General features: G+C 33.4%; 3 protein-coding genes across 3 annotated transcripts in view; 2 read left to right on the plus strand and 1 right to left on the minus strand.

Moving 5' to 3' along the window:
* The first annotated feature begins 2,154 nt into the window (after positions 1-2,154).
* LOC145558139 (agamous-like MADS-box protein AGL62) lies at positions 2,155-2,724 on the plus strand. Its single transcript, XM_081619273.1, has one exon. It carries the CDS (start codon positions 2,155-2,157, stop codon positions 2,722-2,724), a length of 570 nt encoding a protein of 189 aa, XP_081475399.1.
* A 5,175-nt stretch (positions 2,725-7,899) lies between these two features.
* On the minus strand, positions 7,900-11,710 carry LOC145560514 (uncharacterized). Its single transcript, XM_081621771.1, has 3 exons — positions 11,356-11,710; positions 8,319-10,642; positions 7,900-8,224 (listed from the first exon to the last, which is right to left on the minus strand). The coding sequence occupies exons 1-3, from the start codon at positions 11,555-11,557 to the stop codon at positions 8,156-8,158; spliced, it is 2,595 nt and encodes an 864-aa protein (XP_081477897.1). The 5' UTR covers positions 11,558-11,710; the 3' UTR covers positions 7,900-8,155.
* Positions 11,711-14,151: 2,441 nt separating this feature from the next.
* Positions 14,152-17,148, plus strand: part of LOC145559207 (serine/threonine-protein kinase TOR-like) — a 37,424-nt gene continuing 34,427 nt past the window's right edge. Inside the window, exons 1-5 of the mRNA XM_081620644.1 lie at positions 14,152-14,267; positions 14,300-14,523; positions 14,870-15,208; positions 15,278-15,352; positions 16,428-16,600. Coding sequence (XP_081476770.1) covers positions 14,413-14,523; positions 14,870-15,208; positions 15,278-15,352; positions 16,428-16,600 — 698 coding nt within the window. The 5' untranslated portion in view covers positions 14,152-14,267; positions 14,300-14,412. The remainder of the gene's footprint in view (positions 14,268-14,299; positions 14,524-14,869; positions 15,209-15,277; positions 15,353-16,427; positions 16,601-17,148) is intronic.

Consider the following 17,148-nt stretch of genomic DNA (forward strand, 5'->3'; position numbering starts at 1 on the left):
CGGTACCTTGCCGTTATTCCACCATTAATAATTTCCGTTAGTGGGGTTCACTCTCTATTTATTATTACTTTTTTATTGATTTACACGTTTGAAAATGTTTTTAAAAGATTCCGAGGGCTATTTTGGTCCCTAAGATTTCAAATTGAGCTCATATTTGTCAAAAAAATAATGTAAATGTATCGTTTTGCTATTAGGAAATGGCTCGATTTACGTGTTCACATTTAAAAAATTATACGTAACTTTGTATTTTCTGACTGCATTATTTTTTATGCATGTTTGTGAGACATTAAAAAATTATCTGTTGCAATTTAAAAGAAACGGGGTTACTTAAAAATACTCTATATGTGTACATAATTTTTTGGATGGCCAGGGCTAGTGCTGGTAGTGGTGGTACTCTCATTGCTTTCACTGCCTTGCTGTATGTCTATGTTCTAAAATCTTGTCTGTTTAACTATTCGCTTCGTAGTTTCAATTCACTAAACACCTCTAACTTTGTATTGAGTATTGCTACGTATGTATGTATTTTGTTGATTGATTATGCTCATGTTCTTAGGAGAAGCAATCTCTCATATCTGACCAACCTTGAACTCGGATCAAACTTGTGTGATTATGACCTTCAAAGAGTTTTTTTTTTTTTTTTTTTTTTTTTTTTTACTTTTCAAAATGATACATACATTGCTATAGTGTATGACGCAACATACATTTACACAACTAGTGTGTCCAGTAGTTTATTGGTATATGTATGCTAGAAAAGTTCTTTGCTCTTTGTAAACGTCAATTTAATTGGGACAGAATCGATCTCATGGATAGCTCTAACTAAATGAGATATTCCTTACTCTAGTCTATGCCATATTCATCATAATATGCTTTATACATTAATTTATTACTCATATACTCTGTAAATTAGCTACCAAACTCCTCAAATTTACAAAATTCGCTTTTAATTAAATAAATAAATAAAATTACAACATTCTCAAAAGATTGTTGAAAAGATATGTGATCCACGTCAACTCTATGCTTTTAGTCTTTTACTAAGTATATTCATTATAAATTGAGGAAAAATATTGTTCTAGTAACAATATTATTAATATAATTGGCAACAATCATAATGCGTGACTTGGAAAAATTAATGCCCTAATTTAATTAACCTTTCCCTTTATGCAATGAATTATGATTCCTCCCTCTCCAAAATAAAAAGATATACTTCCTCTGTTCTTTTTTACTTGACCTGTTTCTTTTATCACGTTTGCCAATGCAAAACTTTAACGATCAATAACTTTAATTCTCGATAAGTAAAAATTATAAAAGTTATATATTATGATAGTACTTGTTGAGACGAATTTAAAAATATTTTACATGAATATGTTTTTATTTAAATATTATTCACAAAACACGGTCAAAGGAAGAGTGATGAATAGTGTAAAAGTCAAAGTGAGTCAAGTAAAAAAGAACGGAGGAAGTAATACGTATTTTATTAACTTTTGGAATGATAAGCTGGACGAATTGAATTACGTACGTACGGGTTTATATGTTAGCTCACTTCTCAAGGGATATATGTACCTAAGGTAACACTTTATAATTTTGTATCAACCGTGCTATAAATTGTCGTGAACATATACAAACTACACGAGAAATGGATTAATATTTAATACGCAATACAAACTTGCAACTCGCAACTAATAATTATCCTTTGTAGCAACTTATAACAATGAACGTGTTTTAATCAATCTTATTATGTTATTCATATGAATCGGATATGACCAGAAAGATATGCCAGCTAACAGGCAATCCACGTCAGCACTACTGAGTATTCAGTATAAATTGAGAAAGATTATTGTTTTATTAACAGTATTATTAATATAATTGGCAACAATAATATTGCGTGACTTGGAAAAACCATTACCCTAATTTAATTAAACTTTCCTTTATGAAATATATTTACGAGATATTTATGACATAATATATCATAACCTATTCTGTTACATACTTGTACCAAATCTTATATTTCCTAATTTATTTACCGCGTTAAACGGGAGTCTTAGCTTGTCCTCTAAGCACACAAATCTTATAAATACAAGCTTATGCTACGTTTTTAATTTTATTCAACACTTGTATTAATTGTTTGTTATTGATTTTATTAGCAAAACTATGTCAATGGCGGAAGAAAATCAAGTGAGATCAAAGCCACAAGGCAAAAGAAAAATCGCAATTGCGAAAATAGAAAACAAAGCAAGGAAACAAGTTGCGTTCTCAAAACGAAGGAAGGGTGTTTTTAAGAAGGCTAGTGAATTATGCACCTTATGTAACGCAGAAATCGCGGTCCTTACGTTCTCTGAAGCGGGTAAAGTCTTTACCTTTGGCCATCCAAGTGCGGATGAAGTGATCAATAGGTACATTAATAGTTCAACGTCGTCGCCGTTGTCGTTGTCGTTAGACTCGTCAAGTGTTATAAACGAGCATGTAGGCAAAGAGAAGTTGTCGCACGGTGCAACGTGTAGTGACGAGAAAGACTTGAGTTGGTGGCAAAAGCCTGTTGAAGGGTTAGGGTTGGAAGAACTTGAGAAATTTATGACTTCTTTGATTGAATTAAGGATTAATGTTGCATCTAAAATTGGTAATTGTTGGAGTAACAATAATAATGTTGGTTCTTCGTCAAATAATCCAAAGTCTGGTTTAGATCTTAACGAGGCATACAATCCAAAGACCAATGGAGCTGATGAGTAGTTTGTAAAGAAATTTAAGATTCAATTTCGTTACATAAGCGTATTTTTAGTTTGATTTTATTTTCTTTTCGTTTTCATATTTGATTGATTAATAGCATGTTCAAAGTTGTGATTTTACAGACCTTCCAAAATTTGGGGTTTTCATATATGTGACTTATTGATTGATATTTTTTTTTTTTAATTTTTGTGTTTAGAATCTCATATATAAAAACGAGTTATGAGAATCGATTTCAATATTTCTTAGAATCAGGGAAGCTCACATCGTTGATTAATTTATTTGAGATAGGAAATTCTAACTATAATTTAGAAGTTTTTGTTTATTGTTATTAATACTTCGTATTTGACTATCTACTAAGTAAAATCAAGGTAAGAAGTTAATTTTATACTTTGGACTTTTATAATCTAAGCCCAAATCCAGTAAGTCAATTCCCTAATTAAGGCCCACAAGATCCATGGCTTTATAAAGATTTTAAAAAGTGAAAATATGTCCTTTGATTTGCATGATAAGGCACTTCACCATTTCAAATACAGTAGTACTTCACCTTGGAATCAAACCCACGACGTACTTGTATGCTATTCATGGCTTTACGTGTAGAGTTCATTGACAATTTGTACGAATTACAATGAATTAATTGCTCAAGTAATTTGAAAAAATATCATGAAAATTTTGTTTTAAAATAATTATTCATTCGATGTGTATAATACTATCATATAATGTATAAAAGGCGATATAATTAAAAGTTAAAATAGAAAAAGCACGTTTTTCTCTTGATTTAAATTTTCTTTATTGAATTTAATTGTTTAAATAGAAAAAGGCGATATAATGTATTAGAGTTGAATTAAATTTTCTTTATTGAATTTAGAATGCATGACTTATTTAGAAAGTAACACTATTGTAATCTACTTTTAACACGTCGACTAATTTTTACCCCGACTAATTTCGCAACTGCCTTAATAGCTCACAATCTAATTAAGGAAATTAAATTAAGCTAAGAATTGGCATGATCCAACACTATGAGTAAATGAATTTGTCCTTGAAAGAGTCTGCAACAGGGTAAACTAATAATCTACATATATAAATACAGCTACTTTTTGTCCAATTGAATCACATTTAGCATGATAATATGTTAAACTCTTAAATCCCAAAAAAAGAAAAAAAATGCATAAATAAAAAGGGTAGAAGAATTTATTAAAAGGCAATAAATGATAGTTTGGTGTATACAGTAAAAGATGTTGATTGATCACTTCTACTACTTCAACAGTACATTATTCATCCGAGGAGACATATATAAAATTGATCATCTTCCTATATTTTCATATTTGTATACAATTATTTTTATCAAAATAAAAAATCTTTAAAAGTCTCAAATTTGCACTCAAGAGCATTCCCTTTGTCCCTCTTTCATTTTCTCTAAGGTCACCTTTCAAACTATTTATTTATAAATAAAATGGTCCCGCCCTTTTAAACTCAACCTTATGACCTAAACCCATATATACGGCCTTTAACCTCTTATGGCTTGACTAAATCATTTTTCTCTTGCTTATCTTTCGTTTTCGCGATCATTACATATTCCCAACAACAAAACATATAATCAATAACGAGTACGAGTTGAGCAAGGAAGATGAGGGTAGGTTTGTTATTGCTTCTTGTTCTACTCTTGCTTCTTACTCATGATACGGGTGTTCTTGTGTCGGCGGCTCGTTCCATTATTTTTTCTAGTGAAATTAGTGTTGATCATCGTTCCGAAATGAAGTTCAAGTCCAATTCCGAGTCTAAGGAAGTTGATGTTGTAATAGATGGTGATTTTGTTGGAAATGTTACGGGTTTGGAAGATAAACGGCTTGTTCCAACTGGCTCAAATCCATTGCATAATAGGTAATTCAAGATATGATTTTAGGGCATGTAATAAGGCTTATTATATTGTTTAATATGAGTGTTATTCATTTTTATTTCATCGTTGTAGAAATGTTTTGAGGTTTTTAACTTAATTAGTTGTATTTTTTTTTTTTTTTTTGAATAGTTAGTTGTATTTAGCTTAAGTAGTGAAGTAGTCTATTGTTTTTTTTTTTTCTCACTTTTTTTTTTTGTGGGTGTTGCTAATTTTCTATATATGAAGCTGAAAGTTTTATGTATGAAGTATGATGATCATCATTCTTTATTAGATCCCTATTCTTTCTTCAATTGCTTTTGCTATTTTTTCTTTTAAGTTTTATATATGATGATCATCATTCTTTAGATCTCTATTCTTTCTTCAATTCCTGTATTTAGCTAATTTCTTTGTGTGGGTGAGCTTTTCGCAAGGTTATTTTTTGATATTCTTGTCACTTATATGATCATATTGGGTTTTCCACGCCACATAATGGGATTTTTCGGAATATTGAAATATGAGATTGAATGATTTTGCGCATATCTGAGATGAGGTTATCATGACTATATTGATTTATTAGTGTTAGAAATCTTAGAATCAAATATTGTAATTTTCCTTTGTTTATAACTTTACAAGATGCTAAATTCACACTTCATACATTAATATAACAGCCTTAGATTAATTGTTTCTGAAATGTGTATTATTGGTTGTTCAAGCTGAATTCCAAGAATTAAAGATAGTAAGGAAGTAAGAAATCTTCTAGCTAATAAGTTCCCTATTATGCTACTATCATAAGCACTTGAATATGCTACTATTGAATTTAAAGGTGGAGAGCCCTATTTAATTTACAGGACCACTCAACGGATTTTAATTCCAATATTTATTTTAGAAGTACAATGTAACTAGTTGTTTGGAGAATTTTAATTAACCTTCCGTTTTTCATCTACTTTGATTGTTTTATCCTCGTATTTCCATATAGTCAAACTTACCATTGAACAATGTATATTTAATTTGCTCATGCAAAAACCTTCAATTAATGACAATGGAATAATAATAAAAGGAATGATCTTGAATCGTAAAATGAGTTGTTAGGAGATACTCTGTACTTGGTATGTTATTACTTGGTATCAGATTACAATTATACCAACATGAACAACCCATTATTAATCCTATTTACATTTTTGAAAATTGAAAGAAGCGATCGAAATCCAAGACATTTTTGGCATTATGCAAGTTGGAAGAAAGTTTATGTTGTCAACAGTATGAGGCAATTGCATTGATTGTATTATGATGCAAAAGAGGGAAAATAGAGCATTTAATATGAAGGTCAGGGATTCTTGAACAGGGATTTGCTGGTTACTTTATACATGTAATGTATATGATGTTGTACCTACATTTAGTTATTGCACCACAAAGCTGTTACACATTGACCTTGACTTAATTGCCTGACAACTCTCACTTTCTTTGAGTCTTCTCTTCTCTTGGCATGCCCAAGAGAAAGTCTTTACTCTTGCCTCTTTTTTCACTCTTGCTATGCTTTTGTGTTGGAATGTGAATTTGTAGTTCTCCAATGTACAACCACATTCCATTTAAGTGTATCAATAAGTTGAGGAGGGTCCGTGGAGATACGTTACGGGTTCGAATTTTCCCTCCCCTATTTGTAATAGATAATGTCATCCAGGCTCATTTTGAGTGGATGAATTTTGCGAGGCTTTGATCATTGTTGTTGTAATTTGATTGAATTTTACATTTTCATTGCGTAGTGTAGGGCATTACTATCATTTCTTGAATGTTCGAGATAAACATGAGTTATGATGAGTTAGTGTACCTACAAATTCAAAATATCATCATGTTATATCTTATGTCAAAGTTAATTGTTTACATTGCATTGTAATAGCCTAAAATAAACCATAAGATTACGTAACTCTCATACATATGTCAAAAACTCCAATCACAAAGAACATACAAATACTCAAACTTAAAAGTTGATTTACTTGATTGAGATTATAGGAATGTACTTGGAGACTACTATCTTGTCATATACAGTTTGTACAAGATTGTAGATTTGTTGTTAAAGTACATACTTGAGAGTTGAGACTTTAACTAGGTTGTGGTATGGAGGGACCTTTTTATTCTTTTTTTTTTTTTAAAGTAATTCTTACAATTACGGAGTAGTATATAATGATGGAGTTATAATTTAAAAATCCAATTCTCGAAATTCTACCAATCCAATATCATGTTTAAAGACCCTATGATTAACTCAAGCATGTGCTACCTGAGAGGAAACTCGAGTAATGAATAAAATAATGCATTAGTTTAAGAAAAAAAAAGTATAATTCCCCCTCCAATATACTATTACATGTTGCTTTTCTCTTAAATACTCCATCCGTTTTTAAATGTTGTTCCACTTTGACGTTTGTGAGATAAAAACAATTAAAGTAGGAATATCGTTTATAGAGAAGAGTATCACAATTTTTTATTCTACAACAAAGTAATGCATAGATATATTAGGTTAATTTTTGTATGGTATATTTTATAGATTTAAAATTGGCAGTCAACAATAATGTGTTGTCACTTTCTAAACCCTTAATGAGGTTAATGTTATGTCTATTGAAGTTTAAAGGTAAGTTCAGAGAGCATAGGGCTAAGCAAGGAGACACACAGAGGTTGAACAAGGGCAACAAACTGCCATGTTTTAAATGATTTATGTATCATTGTGCTACCTGCCTTTAATTTTTCCTCTTTGTAGGCTGCACCAGTTTTATTGGTTTTGCTCTGATCTTGCCAGTGCTTCTTATCATACATTGATACATAAATGATCTTCTTGTTCAGTTTACATGTCCGTTAAAAAAGAAAAGAGGATGTTTACATATTTTTACCCCTTATTTGGTATGATATGTTTGGTATAAGAATGATATTTTATTTATTATATCCCTAGAATACGTTTCTTCATCCCTTTTGAATCAAACATCTCAGGATGTTTTCATAGGACGTGTGAAGAAATGACACACGACGTTGTGCAAGTCGTTCTATGTACGTTGTATAAGTCCCTTATGAAGATAGTGCATCACTACTTGAGTAATCCTAAAAACAAACAGAAAACACACTTGTATTGAGTTTAGCCCAAGGGTTTTCAGATATTTTGCTTGGAACCAGGCTTCTTGCGCCATGGAATTTATATGTTGTTTGAATTAGCAATGTTGTTTGCACAGTTAATCGATGCTAAGTTAGTTTATGAGAATGAGCATTAAAAGGAGAAGGCATTACTTTTAAAAATGAAATAATATAGAAACAAGCTTGATAAAAAAAAATACAATCATATAGCTTCAACTCAGCTTGAGGGCTACAGCAAACCAGGTTTGCCATGGCAAATATAGAAACGGGCAAGTTATCCTACACTATGCCACTGTCATCAGCTAAATAACTAGTAGTTACAATCCAAGTCAGAAACTAGATAGTGGCACCTTCTAAGAATCAGAAAAAACAATGAGCTATAAAACTAGTCAGAAACTAAATTCTAGATAAGAAGCAACACTTCAGAGTAACAAACAAACTCCCAACTTGTCACGGAGAAGTGACCTTGCTTCTGATTCTGCTTGAGCGCCTGATTGGAGTCACCACTTCATCATCTAGCTGTAAAGTTCAGTAAAATGAGGCATTAGTTAGTAATTGATTATATACCAATATCAAAGCCATATTATGTTTATCAGTTTAATTAAGAACTTACTTGTTTGGAATGTACTATGCCATAAGTGGTGAAACTACCATAAGATGAACCCATTGTGTATTCAGATGAAGAAGAAGCAAGAGACTCTCTCTTGTGATTCCTCCTAGAGCTCTTTTCCACACTTTGAGCTTCATCGCTGCCCCTTGGGTCCGTCTTCTTGTAATAAGATGAGGTCTTTTGAAAGCTGCTCAACTCTGAGGGGCAGGACTCACCAATCATATCTACCTCAACTGGACCGCTGCAGGAAGATGGGTTCTCACGGACCTTAGGATCGATTTTCCTTGCTTTGGGAACAAAAGATGAATTTTCCTTCTGAACGACATGAGCATCAGCTAAAGGTGTTGAAACTGCTGGAGTCTCTTTCTTTGACTTCTTCACAAGCTTAAAGGCTGTGGCAGCCAATAGAGACAAAACAACCAAGCTGACTGCTGCTGTAATTGGAGCCAAACTTCTCTCACTTGCCTCAAGAATCTGAGAAATTAAATCTGCACCTTCAACAACCAAACTTCTTGAAGCTGATTGAACCTTAACCTCCCCACTTTCATCAGACAATAACTCAACATCACTGAATGGAACATTTGCTGTAGGAACTTGAGAGTGAACTTCAGGACCAGGTGAGGATGAAGATGGTTGATACTCAACCTTCAAATCACTTTGGGACTCATCTTGAACAGCAGAAGTTACAAGATCATGTTCTGCTTCCTGATTTTCAGGATCATCAAGCACTGATAATCCTTCAGTCATCTCGACAGCAGAATCCTTGTGCTCAAGCACAGATGTTTTTTCTAGTTTTTCTGGATCGTCAGACAGTGATGCTTCTTCAGACATTTCGACGATAGCATCATCCTCAAATACAGGTTCCTCGAGCACAGAACTTTCTTCTGTGTTTTCGGGCTCATACTCCTCTATTATCACTTGGTCGATGATTGGAAGGCCAGAACTTTGTTCGAGTACATCCGCCTCGCAATTATCTAGCCTTATCAATTCTGTTTCATCCTCAAAAATGACAATTTCAGCCGCTTTTTTCATTGCTGATACTCCAACTTCCTTTCCCAACCAAGGCCTAAACTCAAACCCTTTAACCAAATAATCATTCTCAACCTCCTCTTCTTGCCAACCAGTTAAGTTATTAAATGGCAATGGACTAAACTTAATTTCTCTTTCCTTAGAAATCATTTGGGACAAGTAACCCACTGATTGAGCAGACAACACCTTGGCATTTAGGAACAGCACATTGAAATTATCTTTGGCAAGATCAGCAGCTACCCGAGAACTGCTATAAATCTGAGAAATAATCTGTCCCTGGTTTATAGCATTTCCATCTCCTGGATAATACATGGAAAAGGATATGGAGCCAAGCAGGATAAAAAATAGGAAAGTGACAGTTTTCCACTTCCCACTAAACCGAGTCCTCGGCTCAATTTTGGACTCAACAATTTCATCAAGCTCCTCAACAAGCTCCTCACTTTTTGGGGAGCTTGATTCTGAAGATAAAGGCTCAGCTGAAGAAGAAGTTTCTTCTTGTACTTCCTGTGAAGTTTCTGACTGGACTTCATCACAATTCTCAGCCTCAGAAACTGAATCCGAACCAAAGTCATCTTCCAACTTTACACCTTGATTGATATAGCTTTCAATTCTAGGATTGGGTTTGTAGTGAAGGAATTGAGGCCTAGGGGAAAGAAAATTGGTTTTGGGATCATATGGTGAATGAAATGGGTTAGCATCAAGAGGAGCAATCACAGATGGTGAAGAAGAAATATTGTTTTTGACATCCAAACCCACATTATTACTAGCAACAACTTTAGGCATTTCACTTTGAGGTAAAATCTCAGGAAATTTTGTAGTGGACTTCAAGGGTATTTCAGGGCTAAGTACCACTAGATCAGATTCTGATTCAATCTTTCCTACTCCAGGACTTAAATAAGCAACTTTGTTCTCAAGTTCTGTGTTGGAGACCTCATTGCCCACTTTGTTAAAATCTGAAATCATTGAGAAAGGAGGAGTGCCCATGTCTGTTTTTGACTCATTTTCACCAGTAAAATCCAATGAATTCGTCGAAAAGAAATGAAATTTCCCATCAGACAGAGAAGCAGAAGTGCGAATGGCTTCATTTCGCTCTCCTAAGACTTTCTTCCTTGGCGATGGATTGATCTTCGAGGCTGCAGAGATTGTTGGTGACATGAAGTTCTTGGTCCCCTTTAAAACAGAAGGGGATCGAACTCGTGCAATTGGCTTCAAATTGGGATCTCTTTCATTCTCTTTTTGCTCATGATCTCCAATGCCAGCCCCACATTCTCTACCAAATGAACTTCTTCTAGCATACTCTATAATTTGGATAAGTACTCAACATCATTCACCAAATCAACGAAAAAATTGTAGTAAAAATATACACACAGACTATTATAAAATACCAAAACTGAAAATATGATCAATACAATCCCACATTTTCTACCACATGATGTCATGAACTACTACTTACAAACTATGTATAAGTTGGAAACGAACTCAAAACATCACTCAGCAAATCAAACGATAAATGACAAAGAAAACGAAGTATATAGATAAAGAAATTAATATTCAATTGGGGATACTAAATAATCATGATAATTGAAAATAACAGCAACAACTACAATATCCGCTTCGAAACTAATCAAAACGACATTTACAACATCTTCATGCAGCAATGTAATTAAAAAAGACGAAATTATAGAGCAATAAATCATGTTAAACAAAGGGTGTAAAATGAGAAAGAACTATAATTGCATAATAAAAGAATTAAGATAAAGTATTTCAGTAATTATATACTTCACCTCAATTTCAATAATTAACCACAAAAACATCACATTTAGAAGCTCCATCAAATTAGATGAACACAAATAAAATAAATTGACTACTTCGTATCCCAAGAAAAAAAATTACAATCATAAAAACGCATTAAAATATAAATAACACAGTAAATTAGTTAATTGAGGAATCATTATTCATTCTAAAACAAATTTTAATAAATTAAAAGCAGAGAGAGAGATAGAGGGGTTACCAGCAGGACTATTAACAGGGGTATTGGGGGTAAAACTTCTGGGTTGAGTAGCAATGGAAGATTTAGCAAATGGGTATCCACTAAAACTCTTCCTAACACCAACCCCTTCTCGTTCTTGATCATTTCTTGAATTGGGATTAGGGTTAGGGTTTGATCGCATTGAAATTGGGGATGGAGATCTATTTGAGGAACTAGTCACCATTGATATTGAATTCGATTTGATTATTATTCAGATTTTCAATTATTAATTTTGTTTTTGGCAAAGTTTGGATCTTTTTTGGAAGGGAATTTTGAGATTTCTGCAGTTTACAGAGGAGAAATTGGGAGAAGAAGAACTGAAGAGTGTTGAATCTGTTGATCGAGTAGTAAAGTGTAACGGCTAGTTTAGGAAGGTGGTGTTGGAATTTAAGTGGGTGGGTTTTTTTCGACCGTTGAAGTTAAGAAAAGATTTCGAATGTGATTTTGGGTTTAAAAGGTTGGAGCCGTTGGATGGTGTTACATATGAAAATGGAAAGTAGAAAAATATGGAGTATAATAGTAATTGATTTTGTGACGATATTGTAGGGTTTTGTTAGCCGTTTTAGAATCTTTACATGTTGACCAAAAGGATAATACTAGTAGTAGCATTTTTGTAATTGTGTTAGCAATGAGCTAAAGATTGATGTGGTTGATATTTGATACTACTACAACAAGGACAAAAATTGAAAGTCAGGTGATGTTGAGTCCTTTAGGGTTATATTTAGAGTCAAAGATTAATGAGTTAAAGGTCATGTTTGGTGTTTCTAAAACCGAATATATCTAACCTTTAAAAATCGACAATGCTCGGACTATTTTGCCCCTAAAAAAGTACAAGTACATTTTTGCTCGTGCCTTCTATTTCTCTAGATTGGTTTGATTTTAACTTTTACTATATCCCTCTCCCAAATCCATTCCGAGCCAAACCCAGTCAATCAGGCTGATTGGCAAAATTTTGTCAATTAGTCGTCCTTGTGGGCCCACGCTGTACCAGATATTGCTTTTATATTCAATTGTAATTCTCTTGCTAACTAACGGATTAATGCCGTTAATGTGGGCCCATAAAAGTCTCAAGAAACGGCGTTAGAACCAAAGCAAACGACAAATTTTATCTTTTAATCCCAAATACGTGTTTCTTTGATTTAGCTATTTCCTCCATTGTCATCCCCTTTGTAAGAGGATTTCACTTCAAATGTTATTCAGATATGAGCCGATCAGATCTTACATTCACATCTCAGAGCTTATTTCGTCAGTCGATATTGAAGTTAGTTTGGAAGATGAAATAGGGGATCATCTCACTTCAAACGTTATTCAGATCTGAGGTTCAATTCGATTTTTACAATTCGATTACTTGATCAAGTCACACCAGGTATTTCAATTCGATTTTTTCAATTAAATTAAGTTTAAATGTGAAATTAAATGTAAATGAGATCATTTTGTTGATATCTTGTTGACCTGATTTGATTAATGCGAAATTGTATGAATGTTATTTGAACATTTAAACTACCACCCTTCAATTTGCATTTCAGTAATCAATAAAATATGGCATGTTTGGTTTAGATAGTCCGTAAAGCATCAATTAATTTTGTTAATTCTGAATTTCTGATTGTATGCTTCATTTGAGCAAATGAAACAGGGGCATAATAAACTGCTTGTTTGGTTAACCATCCACGTAGATTTACACATATCCCCCTACCCATGTGTAGTATTTACATAAATTGCCACCTGATGTGCAAAACAAGTCGATCTGATCGTCTTGTATTTCCTCATCCATTCCCAACCATATCCCAATTTTTTTTGTTTTTTGGGTAATATTCAGAATTAATTAGACATACATAGATACAAAAAGAATGTTGTAAGGGTGTTGTCGATAGTTATAATGTTCTAGTGGAGGTTTGTTCACCATACAATGTGGTTGTAAATGCAATGATATGATTATGATTAGTTAGCAAATCTAGGATTGTTCTGAAGATACCGACTTTGACATCTAATTTAGTTTCTAAATGGATAAATAATGATAAGTTGAAGTTAATTTGTACTAGTTTGTATCCCCGATCAAGTTAAAATCAAATTTGGCCTCAGTCACTGTTTTGGGAAGGTGGAGATAGCTCAATTCCAATCTAAATTAAATTCTTCAATTCTCAATATATACAAAGCATGATGTAATTAAATAATTTAGGTTGACTCAATTTTACGAGGTTTATAGATTATAACAGTTGGAGTTGTAAAGATAGATTGCCACAGTTGAGGCAATTGAGTATTCATCTAATTTTGGTCATCCAATTTTCCAATTTTTACGAGATGAAATTCAAACGTATAAATACCATGCCTCGTGCTCTAGTGAGCCTTACCTAGAACATGACATGAAATAGACGTGTCGTGCCTAGAAAACAAGGCATGAAATAGACATGTGTTGTGTCAGGCTTATGCCGATCTTTCCCAAATAAAGCTCATGCATAGCCCAGCTTGCGTGTCGTGTTAGTAGCTCGTAATACTTTTTATATGTGTTTGTTAGGTTGTTAAAAAAATAATAGGTTGACACAGCGTACTCACGTCAAATTCATGCCAAATTTTAAAAATAAGCCCACGCACAGCCCAAGGCCTACCAGCGTTTCTCTCATGCCATATCGGGTGAGATCATTTTCATGTCGTACTGTCGTGCCGGCCCGACCCATTTTCTATTTCTACGGGTGGGCCAACAAATACCCAAGAGTTCAAGACGTTGAATACCAAATTACGTGCTAGTCTGCTACCAATCTACCAACATCCTTCCAGTTCCAGCCCATCTTTATCGTCGTCGATTCGACGCTTCACACACTTGCCCAGCTCTAACATTTTGGAAAGAGAGAGAAAGAGAAGAGTGAGTCACCGAAATCAATTTCACAATATCATCACTCTTTTTTTTTTTATTTTATTTATTATTTTTTTTTTTTTTTTATCTACCATCTTCAACCTAAAACCCCCTTTTTAATCATCATTATTATATTTGAAGATTAATTTAATGGCGATGAATTGAGCTAGGGCTTTGGAAATCCTCCTTCAATGGCGGCGAATCCTTCGTCCTTGCGCTTCAACCCTGCTGCTGGTGGTTATGGCAACCTCGACGCAGTCAATCGCGTTCTCTCTGATCTCTGCATCAAAGGAATTCCTAAGGTTTGTCTTCAATTTCAGCTTCCTTTATTTTTTCTCGATTTTTTAGATTAAATTAGTGATTGTAAGTGAGTTTGTTGTTGAGAGAAATTAGGTGATTGTAAGTAGGTTTTTGTTGTTTGCTTGAATTGTAAATTTCGTGGATTAAGGTTAAATTTGGGAGTAGGAGCTCAATGAAATGATTGGCAGTAGATTATTTATGTGTAAATTGTTGATTCTGGATTTTTTTTGGTGTGACAATGCTATAATTCGAGTAAATTTAGCATAATTAGCTTTCTTAGGGATGTCTATGGAAACAAAACCGGAATGTAATCGAATTTTGAAACGTGGAAATCATGGCTTTATGTAGGAGGGTGCGTCGTCTGCTTTGAGGAGACACATTGAAGAAGCAGCACATGATCTCAATGGAGAAGCATTTTCGCGCTTCATGGATCAGCTCTATGATCGAATATCTAGTTTACTAGAAAGTGGTGATGTTGCTGAAAATTTGGGAGCTTTAAGAGCTATTAATGAGCTAATAGATTTGCCGCTGGGAGAGAGTGCTTCCAGGGTTTCGAAATTTTCTAATTATATTCGAACTGTTTTTGAGTTGAAGCGTGAACGTGAAATATTAGTCCTTGCTAGTAGAGTGCTTGGACACCTAGCTCGGGCTGGTGGGGCCATGACTGCTGATGAAGTGGAACACCAGGTATGGACCATTCTTTATTGTTTGTTTGATGCCTTGGAAATCCAGGAGCTTATAGGTGCTGTTTTATAGATAAGAAACGCGTTGGATTGGCTACGTGGAGAGCGAGTTGAGTACCGTCTTCTTGCTGCAGTTTTAATCTTGAAAGTAAGTTTATTCTTCTTGATTCTTGCATTTTTGGTGAGACAATTTGCTGATTTATTTCTTACTACTGTCTGTTTCTTACTTATGTTTTGTCTCTAATTAGTTTGAAAGTTTGTAGCATGGTAGGAAATGTCTCTAAAATCTATAATGCCGTCATTTTGTTTATATTGTTTTGCCTATAGATGCTCTTCTCAGAGTTTCTGTTTGTCTATTTGTTTGTTTAGTAGATTTTTGCTTGTATATTAACACTCTTATTGTTTTGTTATATATGTGAACTACTTATTAGTTTGCCAATTTCTACAATTTACAATGCTCCGTTTTTTTTTGTTGTTGTATATTTCAGTCCTTAACCCTAATCTACTATTTCCCAACACATCTTATTATTATTTTTTTTTTATTGAACTAACATTTGATGACCAACCACCATTTTATCATATTATATTATCAATGCATTTAATATATACAAGTTAGCTCCTTAGTTTTCTTACAAAACAAGGAGAGAGAATTGGGAAAGATTCCCTGTTGTTTGAATCAAACATTTCTTTGAGCGCTACATTCAGCACCTTCATACCAAATGCAAGAAAACATTCAATCAATTAATCAAAGCCTTAATCCCATAAGTGGGGTAGGCTGCGTAAACCAAATTTGATTATTCTGTCTTTCTGTGTAATCATCTACAAAAATCTTTCTCCTCCAAATGCAAGAAAACATTAACCTATGTAAAAGTTAGCTTATTCTAAACCATTGTAAATTTATCTCCTCATAATTTACCCTTGATTAGCCCTCTAGTCATTGAGAGATACATATTTAGTTTCAATGATCAACTGCAGGAAAAAGTAGTCTTATCTTGGTTTGTAATATCCCTGATATTGTAGATAATGACACTTTTGTATGTTTGATTAGCATTTATCTACATTGATGGCTGAATTTGAATCATGTCTGAAGTTGCATGATTCTTTAGGGACCTTATTGTGGTTGTTTTATATTGTTGATGAACCTAAGGAAGCTGATTTTTTTTTTTGTTTTTCAATGTGCTTTTCTAAAATTTACATTATCAACTTTTGTTCCATTTGTCCAGGAAATGGCTGAAAACGCTTCAACTGTGTTCAATGTCCACGTTCCAGAATTTGTGGATGCCATTTGGGTTGCCTTAAGAGACCCTTCATTAGATGTACGAGAACGTGCTGTGGAAGCATTACGTGCTTGTCTTCGTGTCATTGAGAAACGTGAGACACGTTGGCGTGTTCAATGGTTAGTTTACATATGGTTGTGGTTCAGGAACTGCAATACATACTGGAAGTTGCAGCTATTCTTGTTGTAGAGCCTCTGTATGATAAAAAAAATATTTGGTGGACTGTTGAGCTCATTTTTAATATTCTTAAATCACATAACGTCATAATTACTACCTCCTCCATTTAGAAACAATTGCAACATTCTATCTGTACGCTAGCCAATGCAGAAGTTCAACTTTTTTATTCTTAATTATTAATAAGTAAAAATTATATAAAGTTGATACTTTGAAAGTATATGTTGAGAGTCTTCAGAATATCTAACAAGATATCACATGCTTAAGTTTTGTTTTATAGTGGAGTGTGTGAACAGTGAATAAGTCTAAATGATGCAACTATTTATAAACAAAGAGAATATGGTGCTTTGTCATCTTTAGGGTGTTTGTTTGCCGACACTTTTGAATATCAATGGAAATGCATAATACTTATTGATTACATCAATTCTTGTGTTTTATGCTAATGACTCAGACAAATGCAAAGTGATTTTAGTTTTATTATTCGTTATTTAAG

Source organism: Chenopodium album, chromosome 9, assembly GCF_948465745.1.
Source record: "Chenopodium album chromosome 9, dcCheAlbu1.1, whole genome shotgun sequence".
NCBI lineage: Eukaryota > Viridiplantae > Streptophyta > Magnoliopsida > Caryophyllales > Amaranthaceae > Chenopodium > Chenopodium album.

Coding starts and splice junctions, on each gene's coding strand:
- LOC145558139 (XM_081619273.1), top strand. CDS start 2,155: ATGGCGGAAGAAAATCAAGTGAGATCAAAGCCACAAGGCAAAAGAAAA.
- LOC145560514 (XM_081621771.1), bottom strand. CDS start 11,557: ATGGTGACTAGTTCCTCAAATAGATCTCCATCCCCAATTTCAATGCGA. Junction 10,643..11,355: donor CCCTGTTAATAGTCCTGCTG/GTAACCCCTCTA, acceptor TCCAAATTATAG/AGTATGCTAGAAGAAGTTCA. Junction 8,225..8,318: donor GCATAGTACATTCCAAACAA/GTAAGTTCTTAA, acceptor TGAACTTTACAG/CTAGATGATGAAGTGGTGAC.